We start from the raw sequence: 15,463 nt of genomic DNA, 5'->3' as shown, positions 1-15,463 counted from the left end.
GGCGGGTCCGTTGCTTCTTGATCGCTGAGCCTATCCTGTTCGGCCGTGAGTCGGTAGAGTCTCAGCATCGAACCATCACCTACCCCGTTCCGTCCTTTTCCATTGCATATCCTCTTCCATCTCCAACAACCACCTTGAAATCCAGCAACTCCCCAGTCACAGCCACCGTCGAGTCTCAATCCCGTTGCGGTGACGGTGTTATGAACAGTGGTCCGAGGCGATCCGCCGTCTATGTGTCAATGTCTCTTCCATCTCCCTTTTCCTTCCACTGGTAATGAGTATGGGTGAGCCAACACTCCGCTTTTTCGTCTTTGGACAGCAAGATCCACACAGTATGCTGCACCAGATTTGCAAACCATTTCTGATCTTCCTTTGTGAGAGTGGATAGGGATGGATATTGCTTGGGACCATGTACGCTGACGAAAATGGCAAGAGGGTTGCTGGGGGCAGCTCAGGCTCGAGGGAAGCCGTAAGGATTTGTTACCTGACTCTGAGTTGTAGGACAGCATGCCGGGAACTACTTCATACCAAACGCGAGATGAACGACGCACAGTCCACCCCTCTCGTTGATCAACCGAGGTCCGGAAAGACAAGCATGGTAAGACTCATCCTAAATGATATTGTGTTGGCTAGTAGTTGGTACAAGGGGGCGATCGCAAGGCTTGAGGTCTTCTGGTGCCTGCAGCGGCGATGGGCAACGCCCAGACTGAGAAGAAATCTGATCTGAGCAGTATGGGAAGACTCGGCAAAGTACCTGCAAGCGGGGATCCCTCAGGGTCAAGAGGAACTGATCAAGAGGAACTGATAATAACAGGTTCCCCTTGTGACATAGATCAACTTGGACGAGCAGCAATATTATGGTGCTCATGGCATCCCCTAACCGGCTCTGCCCCATCCAGACATGTCACAAGGGTCATGAAAGATGTCATATCACACGTGCGTTGTTCTACTTTCTCTTAATCAACAAGACGGTACTGATATGCCATTATGCGGTCCTTCCTTTGACGAGGACTCTACTGCTCTTGACACCTTGGCAAACGTTCTCTCGGCCACGTTATTCGGCATGGTCGCTGATAAGCTGAAGCTAATAATATCATAAATCAAGCAGATTCGACCAGGTGCGGCTACATTGAGCCGATAGATTACGAATGAAGGAAAGGAAGCTTCAGGGCTTAGATCATATGCTCAAGTCTGACTGCGCTGCGAGCGAGCGCAAGGGACAGGCTTATCAGGTCACGAACGTTCGAACCCATAAGATAGGGTAGTTCTAGAGTCCGACACTTGCTTAGGACAACCATGAACATCGATGGCCGATTCGTATAAAGTCCAGGGGCTGTTCGAGAAAATCGTCCCTGTTCTCCCTAAAATCGTTGTACTGGTATAGCAAGCTCGCTCGTCACTGCACTAACATTTCCAGCTTCCGACATCACCATGCCCGATACTCAATCCAGCAACACTCAGGGTTCCTCCTTCTCCTCCCGGTTCGACGACTACTCAGATGCGACTTTGAAAGACTTCAACGAAAGCCTGAGAAGCATACAGGACAGCTTGTACACCGCAGCCAAAGCCATGTCTCTGCACGCCTCTCTTCGCAAGGCCCAGAATGCCATGAAGGCGGATGAGAAGGATGGAGTCGTGGTCCAGGATACTTTGAAGAACAGGTGGCAGGAGGCGGAGAACAAGCTGAACCACCAGGAAGAACGACCCATGGACCCCAATGATCCCGGCGTGAACAAGCACAGGAAACACTTCACTTCGGAGAGAAGGGGATCCAGCTGAAGGCGTCAGAATGTAACGATCTATACGATGGCCATGTAGTGTCACTATAGCCGTTGAGGAATGTTCAGCAGCCCCTGTTACAAGTCTTTATTGCATCCACTGAATTGTTTGATGCTTGCCAAATGATCGCTGAGAGCAGCTCGTCCTTACGTCCTTGCCTTGTCCGATAAATCGACGGATGATGATACCCGATTTCGCGTTTCACCTTATTACAAAAGCGCAAAGCCTTGGCGCGTCAGAAAACGCTTTCGCTTCCGCTGTCTCGGCAGATGCCCGGCATCATCCCGCGATGGGTGAGAACAAAGACGTCGAGCTTGACCCTTCCTTTGAATCGATCGACGTTCCCCAGGAAAAGTTTACAACTCCGATAGAGACTCGACATGGAGCTGAGTATACCCGCAAGACAGATCGGAGAAGGTTCGAGTGGGAATTCGGCCGAGATGGAAGCGAACGCCCCATATATAACCGCTGCAGTCTCCGAAAACCACGACTGCCTATGCCTTCAGATCTCGGACGCCCTCATTCGATAGAACAAGAGCCTGATATACTGGAGTTCAGGACCTACAGAAATATCTTCCAGAGCAACCCGTCAGTACACGACGATGCGACCCAGAATCCTGTCCATACCACCTCTGCTATACGTCCTCCTCTTGCCGACCGGGATCACGATTAATGCCAGACCACAAGGCCGAAACTTAGGAGATCCAGAGTGGGTCTTACAGCAGTCTTATCAAGGTCCTAGCTTCTTCGAGTAAGCACCAACACCTCCACAACGGCTTCTCCTGCACATAGCTGACAATACCGCTGTTGCGTCTCAGCGACTGGGACTTCTGGTCAGATCGAGACCCGACAAACGGGATCGTGGATTACCAGACGGTCGATCAGTGTCGAGATAAGGGGCTGATATATACGGATGGAGAGGGTCGAGTAAGCAGTAACGGGCTTTGAGACGATTATTTGAGCTGAATCATGACCTCCTCATATCTATCGAAAGGTGATCATGCGAGCCGATAGTGTAGGTCGAGTCGCGATGAATCTAGCTTCTACAGATCACCTCGATGACACCGAATTCTTTCTGTAGTGGACAGACCTAGGCCTGAACCAACCTCGCCCATCCGTTCGAATACACTCGAAACGTCTCCTCTCCCTTCCATCTCTGACGATCCTCGACCTGGACCATATTCCTACAGGCTGTTCTATCTGGCCAGCTTACTGGTACTGCGGTCCGAACTGGCCAAATGGCGGGGAGGTAGATATCGTAGAAGGGGTGAATGGAGCGGAGAGGAATCAGATGACTCTGCACACTGGGGAGGGTACGAAGTCTGTTAGGCAATACACCGATTGATACAAATACTGAGAAAATGTCAAATTGGCGTTGACAGGCTGTAAGCTGACTAGCCCAGGAGTGTTCTCTGGCCAGACATTGGTAAGCCGACGCGAAGACTTGATGAAAAGTGGTTCAGCTAATATTCCTGGCTCCAGGGCACGGATTGCCATTCCGCTCCAGGCAAGAATGATGGCTGCGGTATCGCTTCGGCCGCAGATCGGACAACGGGTAAGGGATTCAACGACGATGGAGGAGGGGTATATGTCACGGCTTGGATGGATGGAGGGATTAGCATATGTAAGAACAAGTATCACTACCTGTTATCTCGTACTGGTACTGACGCGATCAGTGTTCAGGGATCTTCAAACGGTGGGATACGCCTGAGGACGTATGGGATCGGAGTCGGACGCCCGAGCCGGACAGCTGGAGGTTACCTGATGCGCATTTCGCTGCGAGCGGATGTGATCCTTTTCGCAAGTATCTCGGGATTGGTATTGCGATAAGCGGAGGGCTGATGGAGCGGACTGAACGGAAACGGCATAACAGGTCATTTCACCGAGATGCAGATGATCTTTGGTAAGCTATGTCTTTCGCGTTCCCGATTGTGAAATTGATGGCCAATCGAGGCAAAATGTCGGCATGGCTTATTGTTCCACAGACATCACTGTGAGTATTCTGATTTCATACAGCGAGTCGGATAGCTGATTCGATTTACACACAGTTCTGCGGAGACTGGGCAGGATCACCGGGCGCTTGGTCGGGTTCGGGGTGTCCTGGGACGTGTGCAGAGACGGTCATGACGGCGGCAAAGTAAGCCGAAACCCCCTCTGTCCAATTATGCGTAGATCATGAAGCAAGATTATGGACTGACAAATATCGAACGATCTTCAGTTTCAAAGAGGCATACTTTGCCATCAACGACCTCCGAGTGTACAGTCCGCCGGGTACGGGTCAAAACAACAACGGCACCCCCACCTTTGGCGAGCCTTGGAGCGATCGAGGCGACGATGGTGGAGGGGGCGTGATGAGCTGGATCGGAGAGGCCCGGCCCGCGGTCGTTTGCGACCAAAGGATGTTGATCGGGATCGTGCTGGTCGTCCTTGGCATCACCGTCGTCGTGGGGTCGAGCTGAAACGTCGCGTGTAACTTGTACCATTCCATTTCGATTACGGCATCGCCGAGGCTCGGTGTGCGGAGCTGCTGCACTGCATCGGAAGTAAAAGGTTTGGTTCCGATCCTTTGCCCGAGTCTCTGCTGCTCTCGCTGCTCGCGATATTCCTCTCGGTCTCTTGATCTCTTGTTCCTCTTGAAACGACGACGACCGATGCGATCGACGACCATCAAACTGTCGTCGACCGGCAACCGATACATCAGTCTCTCTCTCACCCTCGCTCTGCTTTTCTAACGACTATATAACGAAACGGACATCGAACCGATTCTGCTGAGCAGACCTCATCATCATTCTTGAGGCAAGTCTCATCGCCGATTCAATACCACGCACACCCCTTTGTCTAATCATGGTCCTTCTCAATACCGTTCGATCGTCTCTCTACAGAGTAGGACACAGACAGGACCGCGAACCAGAGCCTCAAAGTGCTCAGTCGCAAGAATCATTCGTTATCATGCCACTCTCACCGCTGCGGAGCAGCATGGTAGGAGGAGGTACACCTAGACACCGACATACAGGTTCAAAGGATATCACAGACGATCCTTTCTCTGACCCATACCCTGCACGCTCGCCACGACTTCGACACGACCACGCATTTACTCACGAACTTCATTACAACGGAGCACCCGGTCCCAGAGCCGGACCGAGCTCGCCGAAATTTACCAGTTCCCCGAAATCTGACGTCTTCACATACGGGAACCAGGAAGAACACTTGGGACCGTCTCCTATTACCAATACGTATCCTCCGCCATCAGCTTTCGGGCTGACCGAGGAAACATCGCACCAAGTCCCTCTACCGAGACCTCGACCGAGATTCTCGGAATCCAATCCCAATGCACGGAAATCGTGGTACCACAGCATCATCGGCGCACCTCAGGCTCGGAACAGTCGGTTTAGCATATACAACCCCTTTGGAGGCGGAGGAGCAGGAGGATTCAGACAGTCGTTTTTCCACGGAGACGATGGTGCGACCGGAACGGGGACATCCAGAGCTGTACCAGGGCATTTCTCGAGGAATGCTTCTGAGAGGGGAAGGTTGCAGGGATTGATGCAATGGTCAAGTACGCCGACCAAGTTGAGGTTGGGAGATGGGGAGTCGGAGGTGACTCGGGAGACCGGTTGGATCGGGCAAAATCTCAGACGGTTACGGATCTGGATGGTCAATGATGGTTAGTCCTACGAATCATCCATTCCGAGATCCGACATCTTCTGACCACGATCGTCTCGTCATCGCAAACGACAGGGTCTAGATCGATTTTCTATGGAGTCTGGATTTTGATTCAGGTTCTGCTCTTTGCCTTTGCTTTGCTCCACTATGCACTCAAAGACAACCTGAGTGCTGCCCGAGCGGTATTCGGAGCCAGCTACGGTACGTCGAGCCGGACTGTTCTATACCGCGAGCTCTCGAGCTAAATATGCGATGCACACGCTGTATCCAGTCTGTTCTCGTTCGGCGGCCATGGTATTAGATGTGGACCTGGCTTTCATCTTATTACCCATCTGCCGGAACTTTATCAGCCTGTTGAGGAGGACACCGTTGGGCGAGGTCATCCCGTAAGTCATACAACTTACTCGACCGAGCGGAAAGGATCAGGCTAATGGAAGATAAAATATGTCTCGCTCGCTTAGGTTCGACAAGAACATCTCGTTCCACAAGCAGATCGGGTATTCCATCTGGGCATGGTCAACCGGTAAGCTAGCCTGGCATGTTTTCATCTCGACCTAGTGAGATGCTGAATATACCTGGATTATTCAACGGATCAGTACATACCGTAAGCACAGGTTCGAATGGGTTTGAAGGATAAAAGGCTTAGCAGGCGACCTGCTCGGATCGTCAACAGATATCGCATCAAGCCAACTTTTACAAGCTGGCAAAGGCTCAGGGAACGTGAGTAGGCTGGAAACTGCCTGCGCGCTCTACCAAGTGCTAATTTGGTTTATTCGTGCCGACAGAGGCGTAGGAGGGTTTTTCAAGTATAACTTTTGGACTGGACCGGGGTGAGTCCCGGGTCATGCGCTGCGGGGATAGAACTGACGAGCTCACAATCAAACCCTTTCATCGACTTTTAGCCTTACTGGGTGGATCATGACCGCCTGCCTCTGGTTGATGGTCTGGTTCGCGATGGAGAAGCGGAAACGAGCCAACTTTGAAAGATTCTGGTACACGCATCATGTGGGTTGTGGCGAGAACGGAACCGATAAAACTAGCTGACAGGGATATTCTTGACCTGTTCAGCTATTTGTGCTTTTCTTCCTGTGCTGGCAATTGCACGGAATGTATTGTGAGTGTTACAGCGCCAGTCTCAGCTTTACCTCGGCTCAGATTTCTTCATCTGCGTACAGGCATGATCAAACCGGATCGCACCGAGCACTGCAAGGCTTCCATGTATGCGGTATTCTGGGTAGGCATCAGGAGGGCTATTACTGGCTCGCTTCTTCACTGACAACGTCTACTCATGCAGAAATACTGGCTACCTGGAGGACTACTCTTCATTGCCGAGCGCATACTCCGAGAGGTCCGGGCCAATCACAAGACTACCATCAGCAAAGTGGTTCAGCATCCGTCAAATGTGATGGAGGTTCAGATCCGGAAAGAACATGCGACTGTCAGGGCAGGACAATATATATTCATCAACTGCCCCGAAATCAGCTACTGGCAGTACCGTACGTTTTCTGGCCGAATTTTCCGATTTGCATGAAACTAAACCCTGTCCGCTGGAACAGATCCGTTCACCTTGACTTCGTCAGTGCCTATCTCTCAACAGTGAGATGCATCCAGAACTGCTCACACCTCTCTCTTGCAGAGCGCCAGAGGAAGACTATCTCTCGTGTCATATCCGTGTCGAAGGGGACTGGACGACAGCGTTCGCTAAAGTGCTTGGATGCGATTTCCAAAAGAAAGGTGGCGGCTACAAGGGAAAGTCAAAGGACAAGGCGATCGATTTGGGCAAGAGCAAGGATGCTGTCGCGGTGCAGACCCCACTCAATCGATATCTACCCCGTGTCATGATCGATGGACCGTTCGGAAGTGCTTCAGAGGATTTCAACAAGTTTGAAACCGTCTTGCTGGTAGGAGGTCAGTGAAGTTGGGTGTCGATCAGATACCTTTGTGAGCGTACTGAATGGTCTATGTTGTCTCCAGCTGGTATTGGAGTGACACCCTTCGCCTCTATCCTCAAGTCCATCTGGTACCGCATGAACGACTTTGGACGAGGGGAAAAGACTCGCTTGAGCAAGGTCTACTTTGTCTGGGTCATTCGGGACTTTGGTTCGGCCGAATGGTTTCACAGTTTGCTGGAGGCGATCGAGGCCGAGGATACGGAGCAGCGCATAGAGATACATATCTACCTTACCGCCAAAATCACCGAAGATCAGATGAACAACATTCTCGTGCGTATCAAGATTGCGAGCAGGGTCTCGAGAACGGTACGCTGACATAGTCATGTCGGCTTTGCAGCTTCAAGACGTTGGAGCAGACAAGGACGCCATCACTTCGCTACGGTCACCAACCCACTTTGGCAGGCCGAATGTGAGTGTCTTTTTGGCAAGACATGCTGAGTTGTCGCACTGACTGACCCCGTCAATTTTCGCAGTGGGACCGAGTGTTCGAGAGCATAGCGAGCAAGCATCCAGATACGGACTGCGGAGTATTGTGAGCCAAGGCGTCTTCACCCGGCTTGACGATACCTGACCCGCCTTGTTGTGATGATCCCAGCTTCTGTGGCCCGCCCGTACTCTCCAAGCAGCTTCATTTGATGTGTAATACCCATACGACGCCTGAAGGATGCCGGTTCTTTTACGGAAAGGAGAACTTTTAGGGAGTATACCATCGTAACATATGTCATTAATGACCGGTCGTCAGACGTACATCAGATACAGTGAAGGTCGAGCATCGAGCATCGTATGCCCCGTAGAAATGATGATCCTGGTAACTTCCGCCCACTCATTCCAACTACACGACTCTTTCCATCCAGCATTGAAGTAAGACGACGATTCGGTTGTCGTACGAGTCATCAGAGTATTCCTGATACGATCACTTCTTGCCTTGTCCGTCGCCCACACCGACACCCCGTCCGGCGTGTTCCAGTCCCGCCCCGAGCCCTGATGTCCCGCTTTCGCCTGGGTTTCCGATTGCTCCGATTTGAGCTGCTGCCTTCGCTTGTGGATCAGGGGTCGCCAAATTATCCATCACCGCTCGTTCGGATTCGGCTACTCGTTGTTGCCCTGCGTTGCGGTGCTGTCTTTGAGTACCATAAGGGCGACCACAGGCTGAATGAAGATGTTACGCACAGGTCTTGATCTCCAGAGGCCTTTGGCCATTCTCGGTAGCAATTCGACGTCGCTCATCGATCGAAGGTTTCGCCATACCATAGGCGATGGCAGCTCCGGCAATGAGAACTCCCCATCCGTAGACCTGTTGTAAGTAGGGAACGGTAAGACGTCAGCAACGAAACTGCACCAGCCTATGGATCACTGAGTCAATCGTACGACTGATGCACGTGTATTCATGGCTACGATGTATGATTTTGCCAGCTGTAATACTGTAAAACGAGTATATCGTAACAGAAAGAGCGGTTGTGAAGAGTCAGATTGCAGGTTGAGCCATGAGCGTTCGGCTTGCGGAGTTGATTAAATCAATGATCAGCAGTCCCATTTTTAGCAATTATATTTTATCAAGGTGTCGGTCAAACATCTAAGGCAGAATAGCCCGTTGAGCTCCGTTGGTAGAGCAGCCGACTCTTAATCGGCAGGTCGTGGGTTCGATCCCCACAATGGGCTATATTTTTGCTAATCTCACGCATTTTTGGCACGATAAACCTTGAAGCAAGCAGTTTGCACGTAATCGCCTGTCAGGTTTGTCCCGATCTACCCGACCGAGGCCACCAGCAATTTACCAAGCATCATGAATTCCTTCGCCCAATCGATGGGCTGGGGTTTGACGATGGCAGTCACACAAGCAGCTCAACGAGGGTAGGTACACCTTTCACCACAGTATCAATCGGTATGAGCGCTAAGATTAGGTGATCTTTACAAATCAGGTTGAACGCTCGGCGTGGATCTCGCCTCAATAGATGTAGCACGTGCCACCCGTACTGATCGTCATTAGTGTTGTCATGGTTATTGTCGCTGTCGTTGTTGTGGATCGGTTCGCCTGGAACTCACGCGCGCGGAGCATGTTTCAGCTTGTTTTAGATATGTCAGAGCAGGCTGACCAACTTAAATATCGCGTACAGCGCGTACAGCCGTATCTACCCGCCTTGTCTTTAGTATACAAGCTGCATCGCTGGAAACCATACTCCAAGACAGGTTTAGGTACTTCAGCGCCAAGATGTGGCTCGTGCGACCTGCCCACAATTCGACGAGGCGATAACCCAGCGATCCGACCATGATCCTGGCCGATGACACTTGGGCGACTGCCAGCTGTCTTTTTCCGACTTACTTGATACAAGCGAGATAATTATGTCGTCGTTATCGTGCTACTAGTGATGCAGAGTGGCACGCCGCTTGATCTCCCTTGTCTGTCTGACCAAAACTGCTGAACGGATTACCTCTACGACTGGGCTTTGTCGATACGCTAATACCGCGCCGTCGCGAAAGTTTTCATCAGGTTGGTAGAATAACAGGATGATTCCACTCGACGCAGAGCTATTGGAAATCTACAGTACTAAGCGCGAAACGTTCCCCGCTTAGCAAACTTTGACCAACCTGTTGTTCAGAAAGGTACCCAACCAGCATTGTCGATCAACTTGCTCATAGATACCACCAGAATCATACTACCGTGTCCGCGGGTTCTGTAACGCTCCTGCCCTCAGCTCATCCTTTTGCTCAGATCATCATTGTCTGCTTGTTCCGATCATTCTCATCGCAACGCAGGGGTTACGGGTTCCGGACCATGCTGGATGTGATCAGATTATAATGCCGGACTTGGGTTCTTGCCCGGAAAGCGAGCTGTCAACACGAGAAGTCACAGTTGGACTGCGTGCGATAGAGGAGCCGTTCGCCCGACTTTTGTCATGCAGAGCACTCTACACGACCTCTCGCCCCTCCGCGACAGTCTACCAATCCTAAGGGCCATGAAATATCGATCTATCTCCTATGATGGTACGTAAATTCTTGCCTTCCTACAAAACCCATCTTGCTATACCTTTTGTAAATGCTATTCTATCCCGTCTCCCGACAACCTTTGTGTACACGGCCTAGTTGGCGCCCTGGGCGGGCTCGGGAGCGGATCCCTTGGGAGGCTTGGTAGGAGCGCCGTGGGTCGAGTCGCCCAACTCTCCCTTGACGGCCTTGGAGACGTTCTCGGCAAAGTACTCGAGGTTGTTCTTGTTGAGACCGGCCATCGAGATTCGTCCGTCACGGGTCCTGTGTTCAGGAACGAAACGTTCAATACGGTTGCCATGATGCCAGCGACACAGTTGGCAGCACGCTCACATGTAGATCGAAGCCTTAGCGGCGAGGGCGTCGACGGCCTCGGCCTTGAGACCGGTGAAACTGAACATTCCGATCTGATTGGAGATGTGCTTCCAACTTCCGGGGGTGTTCATGTCCTCGAGCACTAGGGAGCGGGCAAGTTTAGTGACCAAGGCTTATGTCGCAGGGTTGTCGTTTGCACTCACTGCTCTGGAGACCATGCCTCATGTCAATGATCCTGTCGGCCATACCCTTGACCTCGGTCAACCACTGTGCTCGCAACTGCTCGTCACCCAAGATGGCAGAGACCAATCGAGCGCCGCTGTAGTGGACGATACGGAATAAGTCACTACCCTCACCGATACATCGCAAACGAGCGTTACCGACTTACTGGACGGGAGGGTTCGAGTAAAGGGGCCTGATCAAGATCTTGATCTGCGAGTCGACCTTCTGTAGAAGGGAAAGAGCGTAGTACTGCGCGTCAGTTCCACTCCAAACAATAGGTCGAAATATAGCGCTTCTACTGACGGCCTTCTCCTCGGCCGAGTTGCAGACGATGCTAAAGGCACCGGCTCGCTCTCCGTAGAGACCCATGTTCTTGGCGAACGACTGGGTCAAGATGGGCTGGTGACCCTCGGAGACGAAGTGTCGGAGGGCAAAGGCGTCGTAGTCGATGTCTCCCGAGGCGAAACCTTGGTAGGCCTGAGGAAGCGGGAAATACGAGTCGCAATGTCAGCCTCTGTCGTCTCAACAGTTCTTCTGGTGGTCTCTCACCATGTCAAAGAAAGGGAAGTGACCCTTCTCCTTGAAGATGTTGCTGAGCTCCTTCCATTGCTCGTGAGTAGGGTCAATACCGGTAGGGTTGTGCGCGCAACTGTTATCCAGCGATCCGAGGTCAATAACGGCTCGCGGACAGCAACTGCGGGATGCTGGACTTACGCGTGCAAGAGGATGATCGAGTTGTTAGGAGCGTTCTGCAAGTTGGCAGCCGCACATCCACACTTCGATCAGCCGAATGCTCAACCTGTTTGTCAGCAATAACGATGAGCTTGCCCACCTGGATGTCCTTCTTCATGCCCTCAAAGTTGAGCCCGACGGTCTTCTTGTCAAAGTAGGTGTACTGCTTGACCTCCAAACCCGAGTCCTTGGCGATCGGAGTGTGGTTACCCCATGACGGGGAAGGAAGGTAGATGGCCTTGGCGTGGGGGTAGAATCGGGCCTGGAAACAAGACGATTCGACTCAAAAGAAGTCCTCGGACGAGCTTGCAACGCCAGACTTACGAGGAAAGCGGTTCCGATTCGGAGGGCACCGGTTCCCGAGATGGACTGGGCGACGGCAACCCTTCCTTCCTTGATGGGCTTGCTGTCCTTGCCGTAAGCCAACTCGGCGCTCAGCTTGGTAAAGTCTCCCAACCCGGTGATGGGGAGGTACTCCTTGTCCAAGGATCCTTCGAAGAGACGCTTCTCAGCCTCGAGGACCGAGGGGAGGACGTAAGGCTTGCCGTTGCCATCTCGCTATGGAAAGTGATGCCGTGCGAGGTGGTAAGCGATTCGGGTTCCGGTCCGGAAGCACAACACAAATGACTATACTCACGTAGGCACCGACTCCGAGGTTGATCTTTTTGGAGCTCTTGTCGGCCTTGAAAGCCTCGCTCACACCTGGAAATGAGCAACGAGATGGTACGAGAGTATCCGATTGTCAGTAGACATAAACGTCACGAGAGCCATAGCAAGCGTTCAGGATTCGGGTCGATAGCCCGGAAGAAAGCTGCGATCGGGAAAGGGTGATATCGCGATCGAGACTTACCAAGAATAGGGTCGGCAGGTCTGGCGAACAGATCAAGACCTCGAATCAGCTCATATTCACTTATTCGGGGTCGACGATGATTCTGTTGCTCACCCCTGCGGGACCTGGCTCCAAAAGCTAGCGGCCCGAACGGACCGAGTCGCGACGGCGCTGAGCCTGGTGGTGGTGGTGACGGTCGATCGGGTCAACATGGTCGTCGTGGTGAAGGGTATATTCGAAGTGTGTCTGTGTGATGCAAGAAGCAGCAACGGACGATGGAGACTTGGGGGAAAGGAAGTGATGTAGTTAGGAAAAGTAGAGAAGTAGTGGTGGTAGCAGTGGTCGATGGGATGACTTGGATTCGGTTCGAATCGGTTCCCGAAGGCTGGGCTCTCGCTGGAGTGACGCGGCGGACGATTTCCCTCCTCCCCTCCCCTCCCCTCCCCTCTCTTCCCTTGTAATCCCCCGAGGGGTCCCGCCGAGAGCATCCTCGAGTCATAGTGATTATGCGTTATGACAACTACTGTCTCTCTGACAAAAGTCAACCTCGGTCATCGCCTTGATCTGTGATCCATGATTGAAGCCTCTTGATCAGATCAGACCCTCGTCACCTCGCTCGAGGTGCAGGACATTCCAGGCCTACACAGAGTCGATCTATCCCTCTGTGCGGTACCCGCCTCATCGCCACTCACCATGATCCCACGGTTCCTCCGCACCTTTCTCATCATCTCGGCCATCATCATCGTCTCGACCCTCTACGTCCTCTATCCGCTTCATACTTCCTTTCAACAGACATCGTCCAGCGCCGGCACTGACAACGATGTGCACACGATAGAAGAGGACATATTGTCCAGAGATGAGCATTGGGACAAGGGTGGGCTCGAGCCGGATTATGGGGCGATGAGGAGCAGCAGACCGTCGACGTGGGAAGGGCAGGAAGGAGGCGAGCGACAAAGGGTCGTCGATGCAGATAACATGGAGGACGAGCGTTACGGGTACGAGACCACGATACCCGGCACAAGCTCTCAAGTACATGGTGCCCACGCACACAAGCCCGATCTACACAAGCTCGAAACGGGTGGGGTGATCATGTCTAAACTGGGCAATGCAACGGCAAAGTGAGCACCTTGAAGCGTATTCTCAAATATCTACTGTATAACAAACCTCATAATACTTTATCCGCTATGTGCCTCAGAGCGGAACTGGGCCGAGCAGCCTGGAAGGTACTACACACGATGACCCTGAGATTCCCCGAGGTAAGCATCGTCGATATGCGAATCGTCGTTGGGGGGCTCACTAGGCCTTTCAATCCGCCTTTCAACAGAGTCCGACGCAGGACGAACGAGATGCGCTCAAGAGCTACATGCACCTATTCGCCCGCTTGTACCCGTGCGGCGAGTGCGCTCAAGAGTTTCAGACGCTGTTGAAGGAATATCCTCCTCAGGTGAATTAATGTGAAGAAGCCTAAAGTTTGCTTTGACACAAGCTTATGAACCTTCTTCGTTTCGCGGCTCTAAACGCCCCTGGCAGACGAGTTCGAGAAAAGCGGCTTCGGTCTGGTTGTGCTCGGTTCACAACCTGGTCAATGCGCGATTGGGCAAGGAAGAATTCGATTGCAATGCGCTCGAAGGGACGTATGACTGTGGGTGTGGTGGGGAGGAGGAGGCGAATGCGAGCGATGTCAGCGAGTCCGGGTCTCCTACCTTGACGAGGTCATAACGCACGGATATACTGGAACATCGGCCTACATGCTACAGTATATGAATCGACAGTGTGACCGGGGCGTTCGGTTGCGCAACAAGTTGTAACATGTCATCAAGACGAGATCGGATTTGCAAATAACCATACCACACGGGAGCGCCGGAGCGGATCCTTCGTCTTGGTCTTTCTCGATTCGTTTTCGCTAGATTCGGAAGATCCACCATCTCTACGAGATTCCGTCCCGTCGACGACGGAAGTCGATAAGGAAGGGGAGGCAGTAAAAAAGGGGATGAAAGTGGGTTGTCTATCCGCGGTGTTCCCCCTCATATTCGACGGAAATGAAATCGAAATCGCGGATCGCGGGCGCATTTGACCGAACATGCTCCCACAATCACTCCGTCCTCTCTCTCTCCCTCTCCCAGCCACGAAAAACCCCAACTCCCCATCGCTATATAGAGCCAAGGCTTGATACCCACCCGCACTCATATACTATTGCTCTTGCAACGCTCCTCATAATCTATCTCCAAGGCTGTAAAAAAAAAAGCAGCCTCTTACATCATCACCTCATCGACAATCTCGAACAGGTCAGTGCCTCTCACCCGAAACGTCAACTCGGGAAGGGCAAAACAGCACCGCACGACGCAAACCTCGACAATGTCGCCCTCACTTCACACGCCCGTCCCATTCGACGACGGCCACCTTCTCATCGAAACGAACCCGGAAATTGCATAGAAATAGTGTACCGACGGCGAGCCACCTGGTCGTTTCAAAGCCCCGACTTCCCCTCGAGCTCCAATCATCTATCTCATTTTTGGCGACTTTTCAACAAGGTCCCGAGCGGGAAGAGGAGCAAAAAACGATCATACACCTCTCTGGGCACTTGCGAAGGAGGATGTGGTGACCCCTTTCGAGCGATTGGGAGGGCGAACCACACTCCGAACAGCTAGCAACACGGGTGCCGAACGAGACCTCTCCTCCCGACCCAGTTTCCTGTGCTTCGTGTGCAGGATCTTGGGCGGGTCGAAGCGTCGTCGTCTCGTGCTGAGATTATACCGTTAATGAGCGGAACAGCGTAGTGGCTGCGACGTCGAGCTTTGCTAAGCTGTTTTCCCTTCCTTCTACCCTTGATCTTCTCGACCGAACGATCCTTCCAACGGGGAGCCACGTCGTCCAGCACTCGTTCTGTCGATATGCTGGGCGTCGAGGCGGACCTGACGGGGGGATCGGGAGGGAGGAAGTTCCTCGTTCGAGGATACTGATTGTGGTTTGTTGTTGGTTGCTTTTCGCC

At 52.4% G+C, this 15,463-nt stretch overlaps 6 protein-coding genes and 1 non-coding gene across 7 annotated transcripts; 5 read left to right on the top strand and 2 right to left on the bottom strand.

The window, feature by feature from the left end:
• Positions 1 to 2,381: 2,381 nt before the first annotated feature.
• Positions 2,382 to 4,238, top strand: HD553DRAFT_345091 (glycoside hydrolase family 16 protein; the record flags this gene model as incomplete). Its single annotated transcript, XM_046183064.1, has 11 exons — positions 2,382 to 2,530; positions 2,598 to 2,706; positions 2,774 to 2,794; positions 2,861 to 3,092; positions 3,162 to 3,205; positions 3,262 to 3,403; positions 3,463 to 3,567; positions 3,653 to 3,682; positions 3,765 to 3,772; positions 3,828 to 3,916; positions 3,998 to 4,238. 11 exons carry the CDS (start codon positions 2,382 to 2,384, stop codon positions 4,236 to 4,238), a joined length of 1,170 nt encoding a protein of 389 aa, XP_046033912.1.
• Positions 4,239 to 4,444: 206 nt separating this feature from the next.
• On the top strand, positions 4,445 to 8,092 carry HD553DRAFT_300073 (NADPH oxidase; the record flags this gene model as incomplete). The annotated part of the gene is made up of 18 exons (XM_046178625.1): positions 4,445 to 4,575; positions 4,662 to 5,443; positions 5,518 to 5,643; positions 5,714 to 5,828; positions 5,904 to 5,965; positions 6,039 to 6,046; positions 6,116 to 6,162; positions 6,228 to 6,272; positions 6,345 to 6,447; positions 6,511 to 6,556; positions 6,618 to 6,676; positions 6,737 to 6,938; positions 6,999 to 7,017; positions 7,079 to 7,350; positions 7,417 to 7,664; positions 7,732 to 7,803; positions 7,868 to 7,926; positions 7,990 to 8,092. Exons 2-18 carry the CDS (start codon positions 4,729 to 4,731, stop codon positions 8,090 to 8,092), a joined length of 2,301 nt encoding a protein of 766 aa, XP_046033911.1. The 5' UTR covers positions 4,445 to 4,575; positions 4,662 to 4,728.
• On the bottom strand, positions 8,079 to 8,889 carry HD553DRAFT_317610 (uncharacterized protein). The gene is made up of 3 exons (XM_046180764.1): positions 8,763 to 8,889; positions 8,565 to 8,688; positions 8,079 to 8,498 (listed from the first exon to the last, which is right to left on the bottom strand). The coding sequence occupies exons 1-3, from the start codon at positions 8,781 to 8,783 to the stop codon at positions 8,308 to 8,310; spliced, it is 336 nt and encodes a 111-aa protein (XP_046033910.1). The 5' UTR covers positions 8,784 to 8,889; the 3' UTR covers positions 8,079 to 8,307.
• A 91-nt stretch (positions 8,890 to 8,980) lies between these two features.
• Positions 8,981 to 9,053, top strand: HD553DRAFT_t98. Its single transcript has one exon. It is a non-coding gene; the product is annotated as a tRNA-Lys (tRNA).
• Positions 9,054 to 10,332: 1,279 nt separating this feature from the next.
• On the bottom strand, positions 10,333 to 12,903 carry HD553DRAFT_352261 (putative aspartate aminotransferase mitochondrial precursor). The gene is made up of 12 exons (XM_046183678.1): positions 12,589 to 12,903; positions 12,496 to 12,515; positions 12,283 to 12,347; positions 11,970 to 12,203; positions 11,746 to 11,907; positions 11,628 to 11,662; positions 11,463 to 11,562; positions 11,217 to 11,390; positions 11,080 to 11,138; positions 10,895 to 11,010; positions 10,710 to 10,833; positions 10,333 to 10,640 (listed from the first exon to the last, which is right to left on the bottom strand). The coding sequence occupies exons 1-12, from the start codon at positions 12,684 to 12,686 to the stop codon at positions 10,472 to 10,474; spliced, it is 1,356 nt and encodes a 451-aa protein (XP_046033909.1). The 5' UTR covers positions 12,687 to 12,903; the 3' UTR covers positions 10,333 to 10,471.
• A 255-nt stretch (positions 12,904 to 13,158) lies between these two features.
• HD553DRAFT_362224 (ERV/ALR sulfhydryl oxidase domain-containing protein) lies at positions 13,159 to 14,684 on the top strand. Its single transcript, XM_046183988.1, has 5 exons — positions 13,159 to 13,271; positions 13,389 to 13,592; positions 13,670 to 13,730; positions 13,799 to 13,918; positions 14,005 to 14,684. The coding sequence occupies exons 1-5, from the start codon at positions 13,168 to 13,170 to the stop codon at positions 14,191 to 14,193; spliced, it is 678 nt and encodes a 225-aa protein (XP_046033908.1). The 5' UTR covers positions 13,159 to 13,167; the 3' UTR covers positions 14,194 to 14,684.
• On the top strand, positions 14,354 to 15,424 carry HD553DRAFT_121458 (uncharacterized protein). The gene has a single exon (XM_046176506.1). The coding sequence runs from the start codon at positions 14,514 to 14,516 to the stop codon at positions 15,120 to 15,122; it is 609 nt and encodes a 202-aa protein (XP_046033907.1). The 5' UTR covers positions 14,354 to 14,513; the 3' UTR covers positions 15,123 to 15,424.
• Positions 15,425 to 15,463: the final 39 nt, after the last annotated feature.

The sequence above is a fragment of the Filobasidium floriforme genome, assembly GCF_021052385.1.
Source record: "Filobasidium floriforme strain CBS 6241 chromosome Unknown HD553scaffold_22, whole genome shotgun sequence".
Taxonomy (NCBI): Eukaryota; Fungi; Basidiomycota; class Tremellomycetes; order Filobasidiales; family Filobasidiaceae; genus Filobasidium; species Filobasidium floriforme.
The sequence above is the reverse complement of the archived record's forward strand: the minus strand, read 5'-3'. Positions and strand labels throughout refer to the sequence as shown.

What these genes read in the sequence shown, in the direction of transcription:
- HD553DRAFT_362224 (XM_046183988.1), top strand. Translation starts at nt 13,168, where the DNA reads ATGATCCCACGGTTCCTCCGCACCTTTCTCATCATCTCGGCCATCATC. An exon ending in TGACCCTGAGATTCCCCGAG is followed by an intron (nt 13,731 to 13,798) that starts GTAAGCATCGTC and finishes GCCTTTCAACAG; the next exon opens with AGTCCGACGCAGGACGAACG. An exon ending in TGAAGGAATATCCTCCTCAG is followed by an intron (nt 13,919 to 14,004) that starts GTGAATTAATGT and finishes CGCCCCTGGCAG; the next exon opens with ACGAGTTCGAGAAAAGCGGC.
- HD553DRAFT_352261 (XM_046183678.1), bottom strand. Translation starts at nt 12,686, where the DNA reads ATGTTGACCCGATCGACCGTCACCACCACCACCAGGCTCAGCGCCGTC. An exon ending in GCATGAAGAAGGACATCCAG is followed by an intron (nt 11,663 to 11,745) that starts GTGGGCAAGCTC and finishes GCCAACTTGCAG; the next exon opens with AACGCTCCTAACAACTCGAT. An exon ending in GCTAAGGCTTCGATCTACAT is followed by an intron (nt 10,641 to 10,709) that starts GTGAGCGTGCTG and finishes TCCTGAACACAG; the next exon opens with GACCCGTGACGGACGAATCT.
- HD553DRAFT_121458 (XM_046176506.1), top strand. Translation starts at nt 14,514, where the DNA reads ATGAAATCGAAATCGCGGATCGCGGGCGCATTTGACCGAACATGCTCC.
- HD553DRAFT_317610 (XM_046180764.1), bottom strand. Translation starts at nt 8,783, where the DNA reads ATGAATACACGTGCATCAGTC. An exon ending in TGAATACACGTGCATCAGTC is followed by an intron (nt 8,689 to 8,762) that starts GTACGATTGACT and finishes TACTTACAACAG; the next exon opens with GTCTACGGATGGGGAGTTCT. An exon ending in GCCTCTGGAGATCAAGACCT is followed by an intron (nt 8,499 to 8,564) that starts GTGCGTAACATC and finishes ACCGCAACGCAG; the next exon opens with GGCAACAACGAGTAGCCGAA.